At 39.4% G+C, this 17,029-nt stretch overlaps 1 protein-coding gene across 1 annotated transcript in view; it reads right to left on the reverse strand.

Annotated features, from left to right (window-relative positions):
• Positions 1–4,649: 4,649 nt before the first annotated feature.
• PSMG2 (proteasome assembly chaperone 2) overlaps positions 4,650–17,029 on the reverse strand; it is a 55,832-nt gene continuing 43,452 nt past the window's right edge. Inside the window, exons 7-8 of the mRNA XM_007951674.2 lie at positions 5,574–5,694; positions 4,650–4,742 (exon numbers count right to left, since the gene is read on the reverse strand). Of these exons, the coding sequence (XP_007949865.2) occupies positions 4,650–4,742; positions 5,574–5,694 (214 nt within the window). The remainder of the gene's footprint in view (positions 4,743–5,573; positions 5,695–17,029) is intronic.

Below are 17,029 nucleotides of genomic sequence, written 5' to 3' on the forward strand. Positions count from 1 at the left end.
TTGGATAAGTATGTAAAAGGTCAAATACATGAACTACTCCATGAATAAGCTACTCTGGATAACATTCTTATTCCTAATGAGAAGAATTTCTAATTTCTGAAAGTATTCCTAAGTATATATACATATACACACACACATTCAGGTAATTTTTTAAAAAAAGAATTCAGTGTTCTGTGAGGGAATATCAGTGTATAGTACTCTTCAGAGAAAACTTAGTAAAATGTTGAAGATTTGAAGCTATTTCTATGAAAACTTCACTATAGATCTTGGAAGTTTTTTTTTAAACTAAATCTCTGATACCAGTTTCTTTTGTCTTTTTCCTAAGTGTAGTCAGATTTTCTGTTCTGACTAAATTAAGGATCTAGTTAGTTGATTCTCAGGTAACTAAGCTTTTACTTGCCATGACACCTAAGAAACCGTTTTCTATTCTTTTTAACCTCCTGTCTGTGCTCATTTACTAGACAGTGGGTACTTATATATCCTGCATAGTATGCCCTCGTTGCAGACTGGGTTCTGAAATAATGACTAGAAAGTCAGCTGAAGCTCAGAAATAATAAGCAGATAGTAAACTTGTGTTCTGGTTACCTAGTGCTGCTGTGATAGGAAATCTACCACAAATGAGATGGCCTTAACAAACAGGAGTTTATTCTTAAAATTTGGAGGGTTTAAGTCTGAGTTCCAAATGCCAGGCTCTAGGGGCTCGGTAAATGCCCCTCAGCCTTGGGGTTCAGTTCTGCCTCCTGTTCCTGGCCCACTGGAGCTAGAGGCTTTTCTTCACTCAGCTGCTGGCTGCTGAGAATGACAAGCCCAAGGTTGACAAGTAAAAAGGCAGAGTCCCGATGTTACTAAACCACATGGCAGTCCATTAATTTAAGTCCAAGGTCAGCAGAGCATGGCAGGCTGCTAAACGACGACATGGCTACTTGCAGGGTTCAAGCATGCCATAAGCTAGAGACTGTTCCCCAAAGCTTTTCCTTACATACAGGAAGCAGACCACATCCCTAAGGCTGCTTGTGGTAGATTCCACCATGGACTTGATTACCAGTCTCATCATGGGGACTACCACCACCAGCTGCCCAGCCATTCAACCAGGCCCAGCCAAGCTGACACACAAACTTAATCACCACACCATGCAAGGTGGAGACACATGGGTACAGAAGCAATGCCATGTGTGTCTCCCTGAGACTTAGAGGCTAGGGATTTTTATAGTAGTTTTTTTTAAGGCCGTGGTTTTATTTCAATAGACCTTGTGTAGGCAGGTATTTATAAAACCCTGACCATTTTGTGAAGGTCAGGAAACAGAACAAGGTTGTGATAAATTCCTCAGCTTCTTTCAGGCTATGCAGTCTGCTGTTTGCCCTTGGTTCAAGTCTTGGTTTCATCTTGGATTGGCCATCTTAGTTCATCAGGTGGCAAAGAAGGGGGAAGAGGTGCACAGACTCCAAAACTGGTTAACGCTGGCCACAGACAGTGAGCTGGAAGACATCTCGAGAATGGCCTGTTATTAGGAAAGGTCATTTAAGCAGTAAATTTATATTTGCATTATTTCTTTTGCAGTGTCTCTTGCTTTTAGTCTCTATGATCTAAGGACTGCAATTGCCATGTCTAGCAAACTGTTCCTGTCTTGGTTTTAGGATCTGAGGAATGTGGTTGCAGGGACAGGATTCTTATATGATTATGGCTATAAGTAGCAGAGTAAGGCAATGTTTAAATTGAACAAGATTAATATGGAACTCAGGTTATCATCTCCCTGAAATTCTAATCGTCTATATTTTTACACCCTCAGGATCCATTTCTAATAAGCAGGACAAGGACACTGGGTAGTTCTGCATGGCCCAGCTGGACTGTCAGCAAGCTACTTGCTTCGCTGGGCCCCAGGGGGATAAGGCCTCTAGGTGATGCATTGTGCACTAACCCTTAGATGTCCTGAATTGGGACTCATGCCAACAGACAGGCAAGTGGGATGCAACTGGTACTGGCCTGGCTGTCTTGAATGACAAGGTGGCCCAGGTGGGAGCAGGTTTGTATTGGGGCATCTCCAGTGCCCCAATTCCTCCTAACAGCACCATCTCCACACACTCAAACTCTTATTTCTCACCTCCTAAAGCTCTAGTAGCATAGTGCCTAAAGCACTTGACTACTAACCAGAAGGCTGACGGTTCAAACCCACCAGCCACTCCTTAGAAGGAAGGTTGGGCAATCTACTTCTGTAGTGGTATCACCTTAGAAACCCAAGGAGGGGTTGCTATGAGTCAGGTCCAACTTGACAGACATAACAACACAACAACAAACTCACATGCAAGTTTACCCAGGCCTGGGAAATTTGGAGATATCAGTGCCAAAACCAGACTTTAAATAAATATTTGATTTTTTTTTTTTTTAAATCTGAGAATTAATGAAACTCTTTGTCAAGGGCAGCTAACATTTGGAAATGGGAAAATAAAACTTCTACCAAAATTTTTTAGCACAGCCAGATGGCTGGTGTTCTGGTTACCTAGTGCCACTCTCACAAGGATATACCATAAATGGGATGGCCTTAACCATCAGGAGTTTATTCTCTTACAATTTAGAGACTTTAAGTCCAAGTTCAAAGTGCCAGGGTCTAGGGGCTGGGTGAAAGCCCCTCAACCTTGGGCTTCGGCTCTGCCTCCAGCTCCCGGCCCACTGAAGCTAGAGGCTTTTCTTCACTCAGACAGCTGCTGTCTGCTGAGGCTGCCAAGCACAGTATTGACAAGTAAAAAGGCACAGTCCCGATGTTACCAAATCACACAGCAGGCCATTAAATCAAGTTCATTTTAAGTCCCAAGGTCAGCAGAGCACGGCAGACTGCTGAACGACGACACAGCTACATGCAGGGTCCAAGCGTGTCATAAGCTACAGACTGTTCCCCAAGGCTTCTGCTTATATACAGGAAGTAGACCACATTCCCTAAGGCAGCTACTCAGCTGCTTGTGGTAGATCCCAGCATGAAGTTGATTACCAGTCCCATCAGGGGGTATAACTACTACCAGCTGCCCAGCCACTCAACCAGGCCCAGCCAAGTTGACACACAAATATAACCACCACAGCTGGCCAGGAGACAGATGAGCTAATGTACCTGCTTAGAAGTAGAAACCTAAAAAAAGACCCTATGTAGGTATTCAGTCCTGCTCACCCATTTCAGCTGGTCTGCTCCCCTGGTACCACCCAGCTACAAAGCTTCCTTTCACCCAATTCTGCCTCTGCTCCTTAGCCTTAATTTTGTATCATTTCCCCTCTCACGTGCCATTTATCTGTGCTGGTTTCTGCTCCCTTAATGACAAGTATTTAAAAAGTACATGCATGTAGAGTACCTAATATGAACAATATGCTCTGCTCATTGGTAATTTTCATTGGGCTATTACAGATGAACATACCAGATGAAGAACAGTGAATCTCTGTCTTACTCATGATGGACATGTTTCAGGACAGACTAACTAGTCCCTACAGAGGTATCATGATTGGTAGAGGTCAATGAAAAAGAGGAAGCCCCTTGTTATGGATTGAATTGTATCCCTTTATGCCTGTAGTTGGGAGCTCTGGTAGCGTGGTGCCTAAGGCACTTGACTGCTAACCAGAAGGCTGGCGATTCAAACCCACCAGCCACTTCTCGGAAGGAAGATGGGGCAATCTACTTCCATAGTGATACTGCCTCGGAAACCCAAGGAGTGGTCACTATGAGTTGGGTCTGACTCAACAGCACATAGCAACAATAGTAAAAGCCCTCACTTATCTGTCAGTATGTCGTACTGTGGTGGCTTATGTGTTACTGTGAGGCTGGAGGCTATGCCACTAGTATTTCAAATACAAGCAGGGTCATCCATGGTGGACAGGTTTCAACAGACCTTCCAGACTAAGACTGGGAAGAAGGATGGGGCCATCCACTTCGCAAAGAATTTACCAGTGAAAACCTTATCAACAGCAGCGAAACACTGTCTGATGTAATACTGGAAAACTTTATGAATAGCCATTAAACACTGTGATACAGTGTCAGAAGATAAGCCCGTCAGGTCAGAAGGCACTGAAAATACAACTGGGGAAGAACCGTTTCCCCAAAGGACTCAACCTTAAATGATGTGGATGGAGTAAAGCTTTTGGGACCTTCATTTGCTGATGGGGCATGATTCAAAATGGGAAAAAACAGCTGCAAACAGTAATTAATAACTGGAGCATGGAACAAAGTATGAATCTAGGAAAACTGGAAGGAATCATATTCTCTCCTAGATAACTTATTCTCTGCAGAAAAAACCAGCCCTGCCTGAAACCTTGACATTATTAGCCTAGTGAGACTGAGTTTGGACATCTGACCTCAGAACTAGAGCATATTTGAGTTGTTTTAAGCCAGAGTGTGTGTTGTAACAGAAGCCACAGAAAACTAATAGATTCTGAATTAAAAAAAAAAAAAAAAAGGGTACATTTTAGACAAAATTACTTGAACATTATACAAAATCTACATTTGTTTTATATGATGAAAGGTATGGAAAAAATGACCTTTTATTAATCCTTTTTTAGAGATTTTCTATAAAAATAACTATTTCTTAATACATGATTAGTACAAATTTTTGTATAGGATGTTTAACAGTTTTACTGGTGGTAAGTATCTTGAGACATGGTATAAAACTGAAACCAGATCAGAAAAGTGCAGGAGGAAGACCACTGCCAAAGAGTAATCTCCAAGAACTTGGTATTTTCCATGGCAAGGCAGATGCTGTGGGACCATCAATCTGTAATTTAAAAATAAAGTACTTTAATCTTTAAATTTTAGCATTAAGTCTCCTTTTAACACGTAAGAATTATAAAACTCTTCCTTCTCTAGCTGATCCTGGCACTTTCAGCCAGGTTTTATTGGTAAGAAAAAACAAACTAATAAATTTTTATGTCTTCCTGACAACTGAAGATAGATTTCTTCAATTCCAAATCACAAATATACCAGAAGGGTTCCACATGGAGTCTACTAAGTAACATCAAATTAAAAAGTAGAGGTTTAGAAAACAAAAACAAGCCACTATGTTGTATGGCTTGTATCAATTTACTTGCCACAAAAGCACCTATTAACAAGTCAGTTACCTACCACACACAACAGCACTAGGTTACTTCTTTTATGCTTAAAGGCTAAAGGCTGATTTCCCAGGTATGGATGCTGCTATCCATGTGTAGTAGAAAAGTAATCTTAACCATAATTTATACTGAATAGCTATAACACTGGTCATATAAGAAATACTATGTGCTTCCTTTAAAACAAACAAACAAACATGAACTCCAAAAACGACTTATTTTAGAAGAATCTGTCTGATATAACTAATGGAGCACAAACAATGAAGAATTTCAGATTTTCCATTTTTGCAAGTACTATTCACCTTAATAAAACAATAGTAAGTAAAAGACTGGTCAACTGTCTCCTTTTTCTTTTAAAAAGTTTAGCTTAAACTAAATTTATGTAAAGATATGTTTTTATTTAACTTCATTTATTTGGTCAACTTCCATAGGATAAAACATGCAAGTTGAAGAACACATCATCAAATCAGAGATTTAAACAATGTTTAAAAAAAACTTACATGTGGTTTGATGATCTGAAGCCATTCATTAAGATACTCAACAAGACCTAATGCATCTGGGATATTGTCTCCTTCAGAAACAAATTTCAGCAGAACTGCCATTGAGATTTCTCTAGAACAGCTGCAACAAATAAAATAATTCAGTATTGTTCCACTGATACAAGATGCTTATTTTAGTGGTATTTGCCAGGATGTAAGCAAGAAGATGGGACACCTAAGATCACTTACTATTTCCCTTTACCACGGGTCTCCTCTTCTATCTGTGGGGACAGGGCAAGGAGCCCTGTGGTGCCACCTGTGCCTCATACTGAGGCTGCATGAAAACCATTCATCATCCTTGGCTGTACTGTGTGAGGCAGGTTCTGATCTATGCCCACACCTATCTTAGAAGATAGTGATCTTCTACACCATCACAGCAAAGTGAGACACATTAACAGCCTTGTTATTTATAATCTAAAGCAGTGAAAGAAAACTGGGGAAGAGAATGGAATAGTTGGAGGAAGAATAAAACTGCTAATTACAAATACTGCTTATTGAGCAATTAAGTGCTAAGCATTGTCTGCATATTTTCAATCCCTATTAATGTTTTATTGTAGTTTGAGTGAAAAGTTTATAAAGCAAATTAGCATTCCATTCAACAATTCATACACATTGTGTTTTCATAACATTAGTTACCCACACAATGTTAACAGTATTCTTCCCCATTTCCTTCCTGGATCCCGCCTTACCATTCATACTTTTTTCCAGTTTCCTGGGCTTGTTTTAGGGCAAGTGTTATGATTTTGGTATCATAGTGATTGTTCTGAGGAGTATGTTCCTCCTGCTGTTATCATCCACTTTATAGACCTATTGTTTAGCTGAAAATTGATCCCAAGGTGTGGATTCAGTTCCAGGGTTAGAGCCACAGTCGCAGGGGATTTGCCAGTCTCTATTAGACCATCAAGTCTGGTATATTTTTATCATTTTGAATTTTGTTCTACATTTCCCCCCACTCCTACTCAGTCCAGGACCTTCTGTGATCCCAAACACAGCATCAGTAGTGCTAGCCAAGCACAATCTAGTTTCTGGTCTCAGGGTTATGGAGACTGGGATCCAAGTGGTCCATAGTTTTTTGGGCTAATTCTTCCCTTGAACCTTTATTTTCTTCACTCTTCTTTGCTCCGGACAGCGAGAGACCAATAGTTGCATCTTAGATGGCTACTTGCAAGGTTTTAAGACTTTAGTCACTACTCACCAAAATAGGATATACACTGTCCCTGTGGACTATGTTATGCCAACTGACACAGACATCCCCTGAGACTGTGGTCCTAAGCCCCCAAGCCCAGTGACTCATTCCCTCAAGATGTTTGGTTATAGCTAAGAACTTTTCAGCAGTTTGCCCCTTATATGCTCTACTACATCCATACATATATTTGCAGCACATACAAAGACATATGTAGAAAATATCCACTACTACACACACACACACACACACTTTCTCTCTCTTTCTCATGGGTATACAATCATTTGCCTTTCCATATCTGTTCAGCTTGTGTATCTATGTATCTACTCATAGATTACTGTTACAACTGTTAATATAGGATTGTGTACGTAACAGTATTTACCTTTATCATTTTACTCTAGTGCAACTCTGTGTCTTCCTTTGCTTTGGTCATATTGTGCTGTCCTCTTTATTGTATACTCATTTCTCTTCACCCGAGTTAATATGTATTAATGACCATCAAAGAATGTTTCTGTGTATAAACCTTTTCTTCATTTTCTGTAAAAGTGGTCTCATACAATATCTGTCCTTTTATGACTAAATTATTTCACTCAACATAATGTCCTCTAGGTTAATCCACACTATGAGTTATTTTGCACATGCATTATTCTTTAACGTTGTATAGTATTCCATTACATACATACTATGTACCATAGTTTGGTTATCCACTCAGGTATGTATGGACACTTAGATTGCTTCCACCTATTTTGCTATTGCTAATAATGGGCAATGAATATGGATATGCATATATGTACTAGTGTCACCTGTTACTTGCCTGTCACTTTGTTGCACTGTGGTGCTTGCATGTTGTTGTGAGGCTACCAGCCATGCTACTGGTATATCAAATACCAGCAAGGTCACCCATGGACAGGTGGACAGGTTTCAGCAAAGCTTCCAGATGAAGATAAGACTGGGAAGAAGGACACAGCCATCCACTTTTGATAAATTTTATGAATTGGACACTGAAAACCTTATGAATAGCAGTGAAACACTGTTTGATATATTGCTGGAAAACTTCATGAATAGAGGTGAAACACTGTCTGAAACAGTGTTGAAGATGAGCCACTCAGGTTGGAAGGCACTCAAAATAGGACTGGAGAACAGTTGTCTTCCCAAAGTAGAGGTGATCTTAATGATGTGGACAGAGTAAAGCCTTTGGGACCTGATGGGATATAATGCTGCAAACATTCACTAATAATCAGAACAAGGAATGTACAAAGTATGAATGTAAGAAAATTCGAAGTTGTCAAAAGTGAAATGGAATGCTTAAAGATCAATATTGTAGGCATGAGTAAGCTGAAACGGACTGGTATTGGCCATTTGTAATCAGACAATGAAGTGATCTACTATAATGGGAATGACAAATTGAAGAGGAACACAATTGGGCAATCTTCTTCCATAGTGCTACCGCATCAAAAACCCAAGGAAGGGTCGCTATAAGTCAAATCAATTTGATGGCAGTGAGGTTTTTTTTTTTTTTTTTTAAGTATTGCATTGTCAGAAAGAACATTTCAAGATCTATCCTGACGTACAATACTATCAGTGATGGTATAATATCCATACTCCTACAAGGAAGACCTTTAATACTACTACTATTCAAATTTATGCACCAACTATTAAAGCCAAAGATGAAGAAACTGAAGATTTTTTATCAACTTCTGCACTCTGAAATCAACCAAACATACAATCAAGATGTACTGATTATTACTGGTGACTGGAGTACAAAAGTTTAAAAAATAAAAAAAGGTGCACTGGTAGTTGCAAAGTATGGCCCTGATGATAGAAATGATGCCAGATATTGCATGATAAAATTCTTCAAGACCAACAACTTATTCATTGCAAATACTTTTCAACAACATAAACAAACAGTGGTTATATATGTGGACCTTGCCAAATGGAATACACAGAAATAAGACTGACTACATCTCTGGAAAGAGGTGATGGAGAAGCTCAGTATCATCAGTCCAAACAAGGCCAGGAGCTGACTGTGGAAAAGACTATCAATTGCTCATATGCAAGTCCAAGTTGAAGCTAAAGAAAATTAAAGTAAATCCATGCAAGCCAAAATACTACCTTGATTATATCCCACCTGAATTTAAAGATCATCTGAAGAACAGATTTAACACACTGAACACCAATGACTGAAGACCAGATGAGTTGTGGGATGACATTAAGATCATACATGAACAAAGCAAAAGGTCATTAAAAAGACAGGAAAGGAAGACAAGACCAAGATGGGTGTCAGAAGAGACTGTGAAACTTGTTCTTGAATGCAGCGTAGCTAAAATGAATGGAAGAAATGCTGAAATAAAAGAACTGAACAGAAGATTTCCAAGGGCAGCTTGAGAAGACAAAGTAGTATAATGAAATGTAGACCTGGAGTTAGAAAACCAAAAGGGAAGAACATGTCATCATTTCTCAAGCTGAAAGGACTGAAGGAAAAAGTCAAGCTTTGACTTGCAATATTGAAGGATTCTATGGGCAAAATATTGAAATGATCCAGGAAGCATCAAAAGAAAACGGAAGTAATACAGAAACACTGTATCAAAAAGAATTGGCCAGTGTCCTACTATTTCAGGAGGTAGTGTATGATCAAGAACCAATGGAACTGAAGGGAGAAGTCCAAGCTGCACTGAAAGAACTGGCAAAAAAACAAGGCTCAAGGAATTGACAGAATACCCACTGAGATGTTTCAACAAACAAGTATAGTGCTGGAGGAACTTCCTCATCTATGCAAAGAAATCTGGAAGACAGCTACATGGCTAACAAACTGGAAGACATTGTTATTTGTGCCTGGTCTAAAGAAAGGTGATCCAACAGAATGTGGAAGTTATCTAACAGTATCATTAACATCACACGCAAATAAAATCTTGCTGAAGATAAATCAGTAATGGTTGTAGTATAGTAACAAGGAACTCCCAGAAATGCAAGCTGGATTCAAAATGGATATGAATGAAGGATATCATTGCTCACATCAGATGGATCTTAGCTGAAAAATAAGGATACAAGATGTCTACCAGTGTTTTATTGACTATGCAAAGGCATTTGACTATGTGGACCAAATTATAGATAATGCTACAATGAATCGAATTCCACAATGCTTATTTGTGCTTATAAGGATTCTCTACATAGACCAAGAGGCTGTCATTCAAACAGAATAAAGGTATACTACATGGTTTAAAATGAGGAAGGGTGTATGTCAGGGTTGTATACTCTCACTTTACTTGTTCAATCTGTTATGCTGAGCAAATAACTTTGAGAAGCTGGACTATGTGAAGAATGTGGCATCAGGAGTGGAGGAAAAACCCAAGTAGTTAACTAATTGTGCTATGCAGATGACACAACCTTGCCTGCTTGCTGAAAGTGAAGATGACTTGAAGCATTTACTAATGAAAGACTACAGTCTTCAATGTGGATTACATCTCAACATAAAGAAAACAAAAATCCTCACAACTGGACCAATTAGCAACATCACGATATTTAGTAAAGACTGAAGTTGTTCAGGATTTCATTTTACTTGAATCCACAGTCAACATTCATGGAAGCAGCAGTCAAGAAATCAGACGTTGTACTGCACTGGGTATATCTGCTGCAAAAGGCCTCTTGAAAGTGTTAAGATGTCACTTTGAAATGACAGTCCCAAGCCTTGATATTTTCAATTGCTTCATATTCATGTGAAAGCTGGACTATGAATAAGGAAGACTGAAGAGTTGATTTGAATTGTGGTGTTCACGAAGAATACTGAAAATGCCACAGTGTGCCAGAACAAACAAATCTGTCCTAGAAAAAGTGCAGCTGAATGTTCCTTGGAAGCGAGAATGGCCAGATGTTGTCTCACTTACTTTGGTCATGCTGTCAGAAGGGACCGGTCCCTGCAGAAAGGTATCATGATTAGCAGAGGGTCAGTGAAGATGACAACCCTCAAGAATATGGATTGACACAATGGCTGCAATGTTGGGTCAAGCATAAGAATTGTGAGGATGCTGCAGGACAAGCAGTGTTTCATTCTGCTGTATGTAGGGTCACTATGAATCAGAGCTGACTCAACAGCACCGAATAACAACATTAAATGTTATGGCTCTTATTTCTCTAGGATATATACTTAGTAAGAGCTCTGGTAGCATAGTGGCTAAAGCACTTGACTGCTAACCAGAAGGCTGGCGGTTCAAACCCACCAGGTACTTACTCCTCGGAAGGAAGGTTGGGCAATCTTACTTCCGTAGTGATACTGCCTTGGAAACCCAAGGAGGGGTCGCTATGAGTCGGGGCCGACTCGACAGCACGTAACAACAACAACAACGGGTAATGGGGAGCTCTGGTAGCGTAGTGCCTAAAACACTTGACTGCTAACCAGAAGGCTGGCGGTTCAAACCCACCAGCCACTCCTCAGAAGGAAGGTTGAGCAATCTACTTCCATAGTGATATCGCCTTGGAAACCCAAGGAGGGGTCGCTATGAGTTAGGTACGACTCAACAGCACATAACAACGGGTAATGACTGTGAGCATTTCTTCATGTGTTTGTTGGCTGCCTGAACGTCTTCTTTAGTGAAGTTTGTACTCATATCTTACCATTTTTTAATTGGACTGTTTGTTTTTGTTAAGCTATTGACGTTTTCTATAAATTTGAGATTAGTCCTTTGTCAGGTATGTTGCTGCAAAATTTTTTGTCTCCATGTTCTCATTTTACTCTTTTGATGTGCACAGACGTTTAATTTTCAGGAGGTCCCAGTCATTTATCTTCTGCTGTTACTGCATTTTTAGTTATATTTGATAGACTGTTTTTTTTTTTATTGTGCTTTGGGTGCAAATTTACAGAGCAGTATTTGTTTTTCATTTAACAGTTCATGTACATTTGGTTTCACTTCTCAATTACCATCACCAACCCTAAGCCACTCTCCTCCTCTCCCTTCCCAGTAACCCCTCCCCCATCCCTGTGCCCTTCTTAGTTATACATGCCTGTCTGTCCAGCTTTTCCTCCATGTGAATGCTGCCCCTCTGGTCCCCCATGGCCGAATGCTCCAAGGCATGTATCTCTGTAGAGTATGTGGGTGCATTGCCCTGGGCTGATTGTTCTGCATGTAAGTCTTACTCCTGTTGGACGGAGAGCCAGCCCTTGGGAGTGAGTTTTTATCCAGGGCCATAGTTTTGGGGGTCCCACCAGACTCCATCTGACCAGTAATTCTGGTCATTACTGTGTTTTTGAATTTTGTTTCACATTTTTCCTTCCACTCTATCCAGGATCTACAGTTTTGATCCCTTCCTGAGTGGCTGGCACTGTCTAGTTCTTCTGGTCTCAAGGTCCATCATATCCTAGGGCTGATTGTTTCCAAATGCCCTTGGCTTTCTTCACTCTTCTTCGCTTCAGTAAAGAGAAGACCATTAGCTGCATCTTAGATGGCCACTCGAAAGCTTTTGAGACCCCAGATGCTACTAACCCAAGTAGGCTGTGGAACAAGATTTTTATGTATTATGTTTGTGCCAATTGAGCCTGGTGTCCCCCAATACTATGGTCCTGAGTCCGCAGATCTGATGGTTCTCTCTCCCAAGGTGTCTGGCTGTCTCTGAGGGATTACTCCAAGTCTGTCTTCTGTTGCTTCTGTAATGATTATGGTTATTCTGTATCACTAGTATCTGTGCAAGATTATCCTCAGCTGAATTGGTCTAGAGTATATTCCTGTTCACTGATCTCCATCTGATCTTCTCAGTTGTGATAGACTATTTTTGTTATAAATTTGGGCCCCTAAGTTTATCCCTATTTTTATTTTAATGAACTTTATAGTTTTAGACTTTACATTTAGCTTTTTCATCCATCTTGAGCTAGTTTTTGTATATGGTGTGACGTATGGATCTTGCTTTATTTTTCTGCAAATGGACATACAGTTCTGTCAGCACCATTTGTCAAGAAGACTATCTCTTCCCCAAATGGATTTTGATCCTTTGTCAAAGACCAGCTATCCACAGGTCAATGGATTTACTCCTATTATCTCAATTCTGTCCCACTGGTCTATGTTATATATATTGCTGCATCAATTCCAGGATATTCTGACTACTATGGATGTACAGTAGGTTTTGAGATCAGGAAATGTGAGGTTTTCTACTCTGTTGTTCTTTAGTAGTGCTTTATCTGGGGTTTCTCTCCTTTCCATACGAAATTATTGATTTATTTTTCCATCTCTCTAAAGAATGATGATGGAATCCAGAATAGGATTGCATTTTATCTATAGATTCTCTCTTGAGGAAGCAATAATTATCTTGAGCAAACTATAATTATCTCCATCTGATAAATGAATCAATTTCCCACAATGGTAATGAGGATACATTACCTAAATTCAAATTCTCACTATGACACTTACCATATATGTTGGGCAAGTTAAGTAATCAGTGTTTTAAAGTTTCTCATCTGTAAAAGAGGGATAATAGAACCCATCTTATAGCTGTTCTGAGGTTTAAAGGAGTTAATGTTGGTTAAGTGCTTAAAACAACGCTTGATACAGAGTAAATACTATGTTAGAAATAGCTATTATCTTAAGGCAGCTGGGGTTTAAAGGAACTGAAGACAGTCAACATGCTCAAAGTTATTTATCTAGTGACCACCAGAAGTAGAATCTCAGTCTAGGTCTTTGTGACTCCGAAACAGTCTCCTATTATTCTAAATGCCTCAGACAGCAATGAGATGGAGAAATATCAAGACAAATTGTTTTTTCTATTTATTGTTGTTGGTCCTAAAAGTAAGAACTGTAAGAAAAATGCAATGGCAAAACATATGACTGATAGAGTTACAGAAACAAAGGTAGGTTGGTTTCCTAAGCACAGGACTTAAGAGTTGGAGGAGAGGAGATTGATATGTAGGTTCAGAAGTCACTGACAGTACTAGGATAGTCTCCAGAACAGTTCATCCTACCTAAACATTAGAAATTAGAAGCTGTTAGCTAAAATCATCAAAATCTATAGTCCTCAATTACTTTAGGGGCTCTAAAACCTTGTTATTTGAGCTTTGATAGCTCAGAATATTCTAGTTCCTAAATGCTCCTTCTACTGTGGTTTTAAAAAAGGTTTTACTTTGAGGGTTCAAGCTTGTAAAGGGCAGAGGTGTGGTTTTGAAGCTATGGTGTCTTCACTACTAGTCTGTAACATGGAGAGTAAAATAATAGTTTTAATACCACCCTCTGGTCCTCTCTGTAAGAAAGGAAAGTGGAGACTAACTTCATTACTTTGTATGACATTAACTACTAGCACACAAGATACGTATATCCATAGTCAAATTACAAATACATTTCTATTCCAGTTAAATAAGTGATCTCAGGTCAGACATAACCTGGTCACCATTTATTACAACTAATGTTGTCATTTCCAGAGATCAAAGTATATAATTGTCCTGATAATGCAAAGGTAAAATGAGTGTTACAAATAATTTCACAAATATTCATGATATGCACTGAGGGAGAAAAAGGATTAAAGCCTGTATAAACTATATGATCTCAAACTTTTAAAATTTCAATCCTAAAATTCTTTATTGCAATGAATGTATAACTGCAATGAACATTACACTGGGTTTGGTTATAGACAAATAGATTTGCTTTAGAAAATTAAAGGAAAGTCAATTTTGTGAAAAACACTTTGAATACTATCTTGGTTCTCCAGTGCTGCTATAATAGAAATACCACAGATAGCTTAACAAACTGGAATTTTTTCTCTTAAAGTTTAGGAGGCCAGAAGTCCAAATTTAAAGTGCTGGCTCTAGGAGCTGGGTGAAGATCCCTTGATCTTGGGCTTCAGCACTGTTTCTTATTCCAGGCCCACTGGAGCTAGAGGTTTCTCCTAACTCAGACGGCTGCTGGCTGCTAAGGCTGACAAACCCAAGGTTGGCAGGTAAAATGGCACAATCCCAAGATTGCTAGGCAACATGGCAGGCCACTGGTTCAAGTCCAGGAGATGGAGATGAAGAGTAGGCCAAATGCAGGATCCAGATGTACCAAAGAGGTAGAGACCTTTCTTAAAGCTTTGCCATATATAATGGAAACAGGTCACACCTGAAAGGCAACTTCTCTTAACTCATTAGGTGTTCACAGCAGATCCCACCGTGAAGGTGATTACAATCTCATCATGGGGAATAACAAAATCCAGCTCCAAATCCACTCAAAACTGTGGCCAAGTTGATACACAACCTTAACTACCACAAATAGGATGAACTATAATTAATCAGCTGCATTATCTTGCAGATACATATATTCAATTCAGTTATATTTTTAAAAGTTTGGAAGAAAGCAGGTCAAAAAGTGAATGTTGTTGTTTTGTTGTTATGTGCCATCGAGTCGGCCCCGACTCATAGTGACCCCTCCTTGGATTTCCGAGGCAGTATCACTACAGAAGTAGGATTGCCCAACCTTCCTTCCGAGGAGTGGCTGGTGGGTTTGAACCGCCAACCGTCTGGTTAGCAGGCAAGTGTCTTAGCCACTATGCTACCAGAGCTCCCCAAAAAGTGAATAGTGGTAATTATTTCTGGATAACAGAACAGGGTATTTTAAGTATTGTTTCTTTAGGATATTCTCTATTTTCTAAATGTTTTATGAAGAGTATTTTCTAACTTCTGTAATCTTTTGTTTATCCATACTAATTGTGAGGGCAAGTTTTATTACTTTGAGTTTTAATTTCCTTACCAGTAAAACTAAAATAGTAATATCTACTTTACTATATTCTTTTGGGAGTAAATAAGATACAAACACAAATGGTGAAAATTATCATAGCCCTTTTCAGATGCACTGTCACTACTGTATCTCTCCAACCCCTCTCTTATAGCACTGTACACTTCAGAGCTGTTTTCTGTACCATGAGAACAGAACCTGGCAACTTCAGGACAAGTATAGGTACCTGAGGAATGCTGGCCTGGAGCTGAACTGCTTAGCTTACTTGTTTAGAATGTGATATAGAAGGTAAAGATCATAGGTTCAATTATCATACAGCCATTCATTAAAAACAAACAAAAACACATCCCAAATTTCAGTATAAAGTAAAGAAATAAGTCACAAAGAAATCCTGTTTTTGAGTCACTTTTTGCTAGTACAGAAGGGAAACTTATTTCAGTATTTTTAGGATGTCATTCCATTGACTCTACCTTGTACTAGTCCAAATGAAAAGGACAATTAATTCTTTGGTTTCTCTGTGGGTAATGTATCTTTCTCCTGTGGCTATTTCTATGATTTTTCTCTTTACCATCATTTTCAGCAATATGATCATGAAGTGACTTGGTGTGATTTACTTGTGTTTCCTGTTTGGAGTTTTGCTCAGCTTCTTAGATCTGTAGGTTACCTGTTCTTGTTAGCTGCCTTTGAGTTGATTCTACCTCATAGTGACCCCATGTACAACAAAACAAAATGTTGCATGGTCCTATGCTATCTTCATGATTGTTGGTTATGTTTGAATCCCAAAAATTGCTGTAGCCAGTGTAGTGTGTCAGTTCATCTCACTGATGGTGTCTCTTATCTTCACTGCCCTCTACTTATCCAAACATGATATCCTTTTCTGCCAATCAGTCCTTCCTGATCACATATCCAAAGTGAGCTGAATCTCAGGCAACATTCTGTGACCCAAAGGGTTTTCATTTTCAGAAATACATTGCTAAGTCCTTCTTCCCAGTCTGTTTTAATCTGGAAGCTCCACTGAAACTTGTCTAGCATGGGTAACCCTGCTGGTCTGGATTTTGCTGTCCTTCTTCAGATCAGGGTTTGGCATACCACAGACAGCAGCAAAATTTGGTCTGTTTTTGTAAATCAAGTTTTATGGGAACACAGCCATGTCCATTTGTTTACTTACTATTCATGGCTGCTTTTGCACTGCAATGGCAGAGCTCAGTGACTGCCAAAAGTAAAATACTGCCTTATCTGGTCCTTTACAGAAAAAGTTTGCTGACTCTTGCTTAGATTGTTGAAGTATTTTTTTTGGCAGTAAATCTCCTTGTGTATTAGCCTGATCCTTCTTAGGACTGTTCTGAAATTTTCTTAGGGCAGGCCCCAAGTAGCCTTTATTATAGGGCTAGTTTAGTCCTAATTCTAAGGCTCTACTAAATAATCCAAGGGTTCAATAAGGTCTCTATCCTCTGGCTGGGAGCTCTGGTAGCATAGTGGCTAAGACACTTGCCTGCTAACCAGACGGCTGGCGGTTCAAACCCACCAGCCACTCCTCGGAAGGAAGGTTGGGC

The sequence above is a fragment of the Orycteropus afer genome, unplaced genomic scaffold, assembly GCF_000298275.1.
Source record: "Orycteropus afer afer isolate SDZICR_OR568_19922 unplaced genomic scaffold, OryAfe1.0 scaffold00307, whole genome shotgun sequence".
NCBI lineage: Eukaryota > Metazoa > Chordata > Mammalia > Tubulidentata > Orycteropodidae > Orycteropus > Orycteropus afer.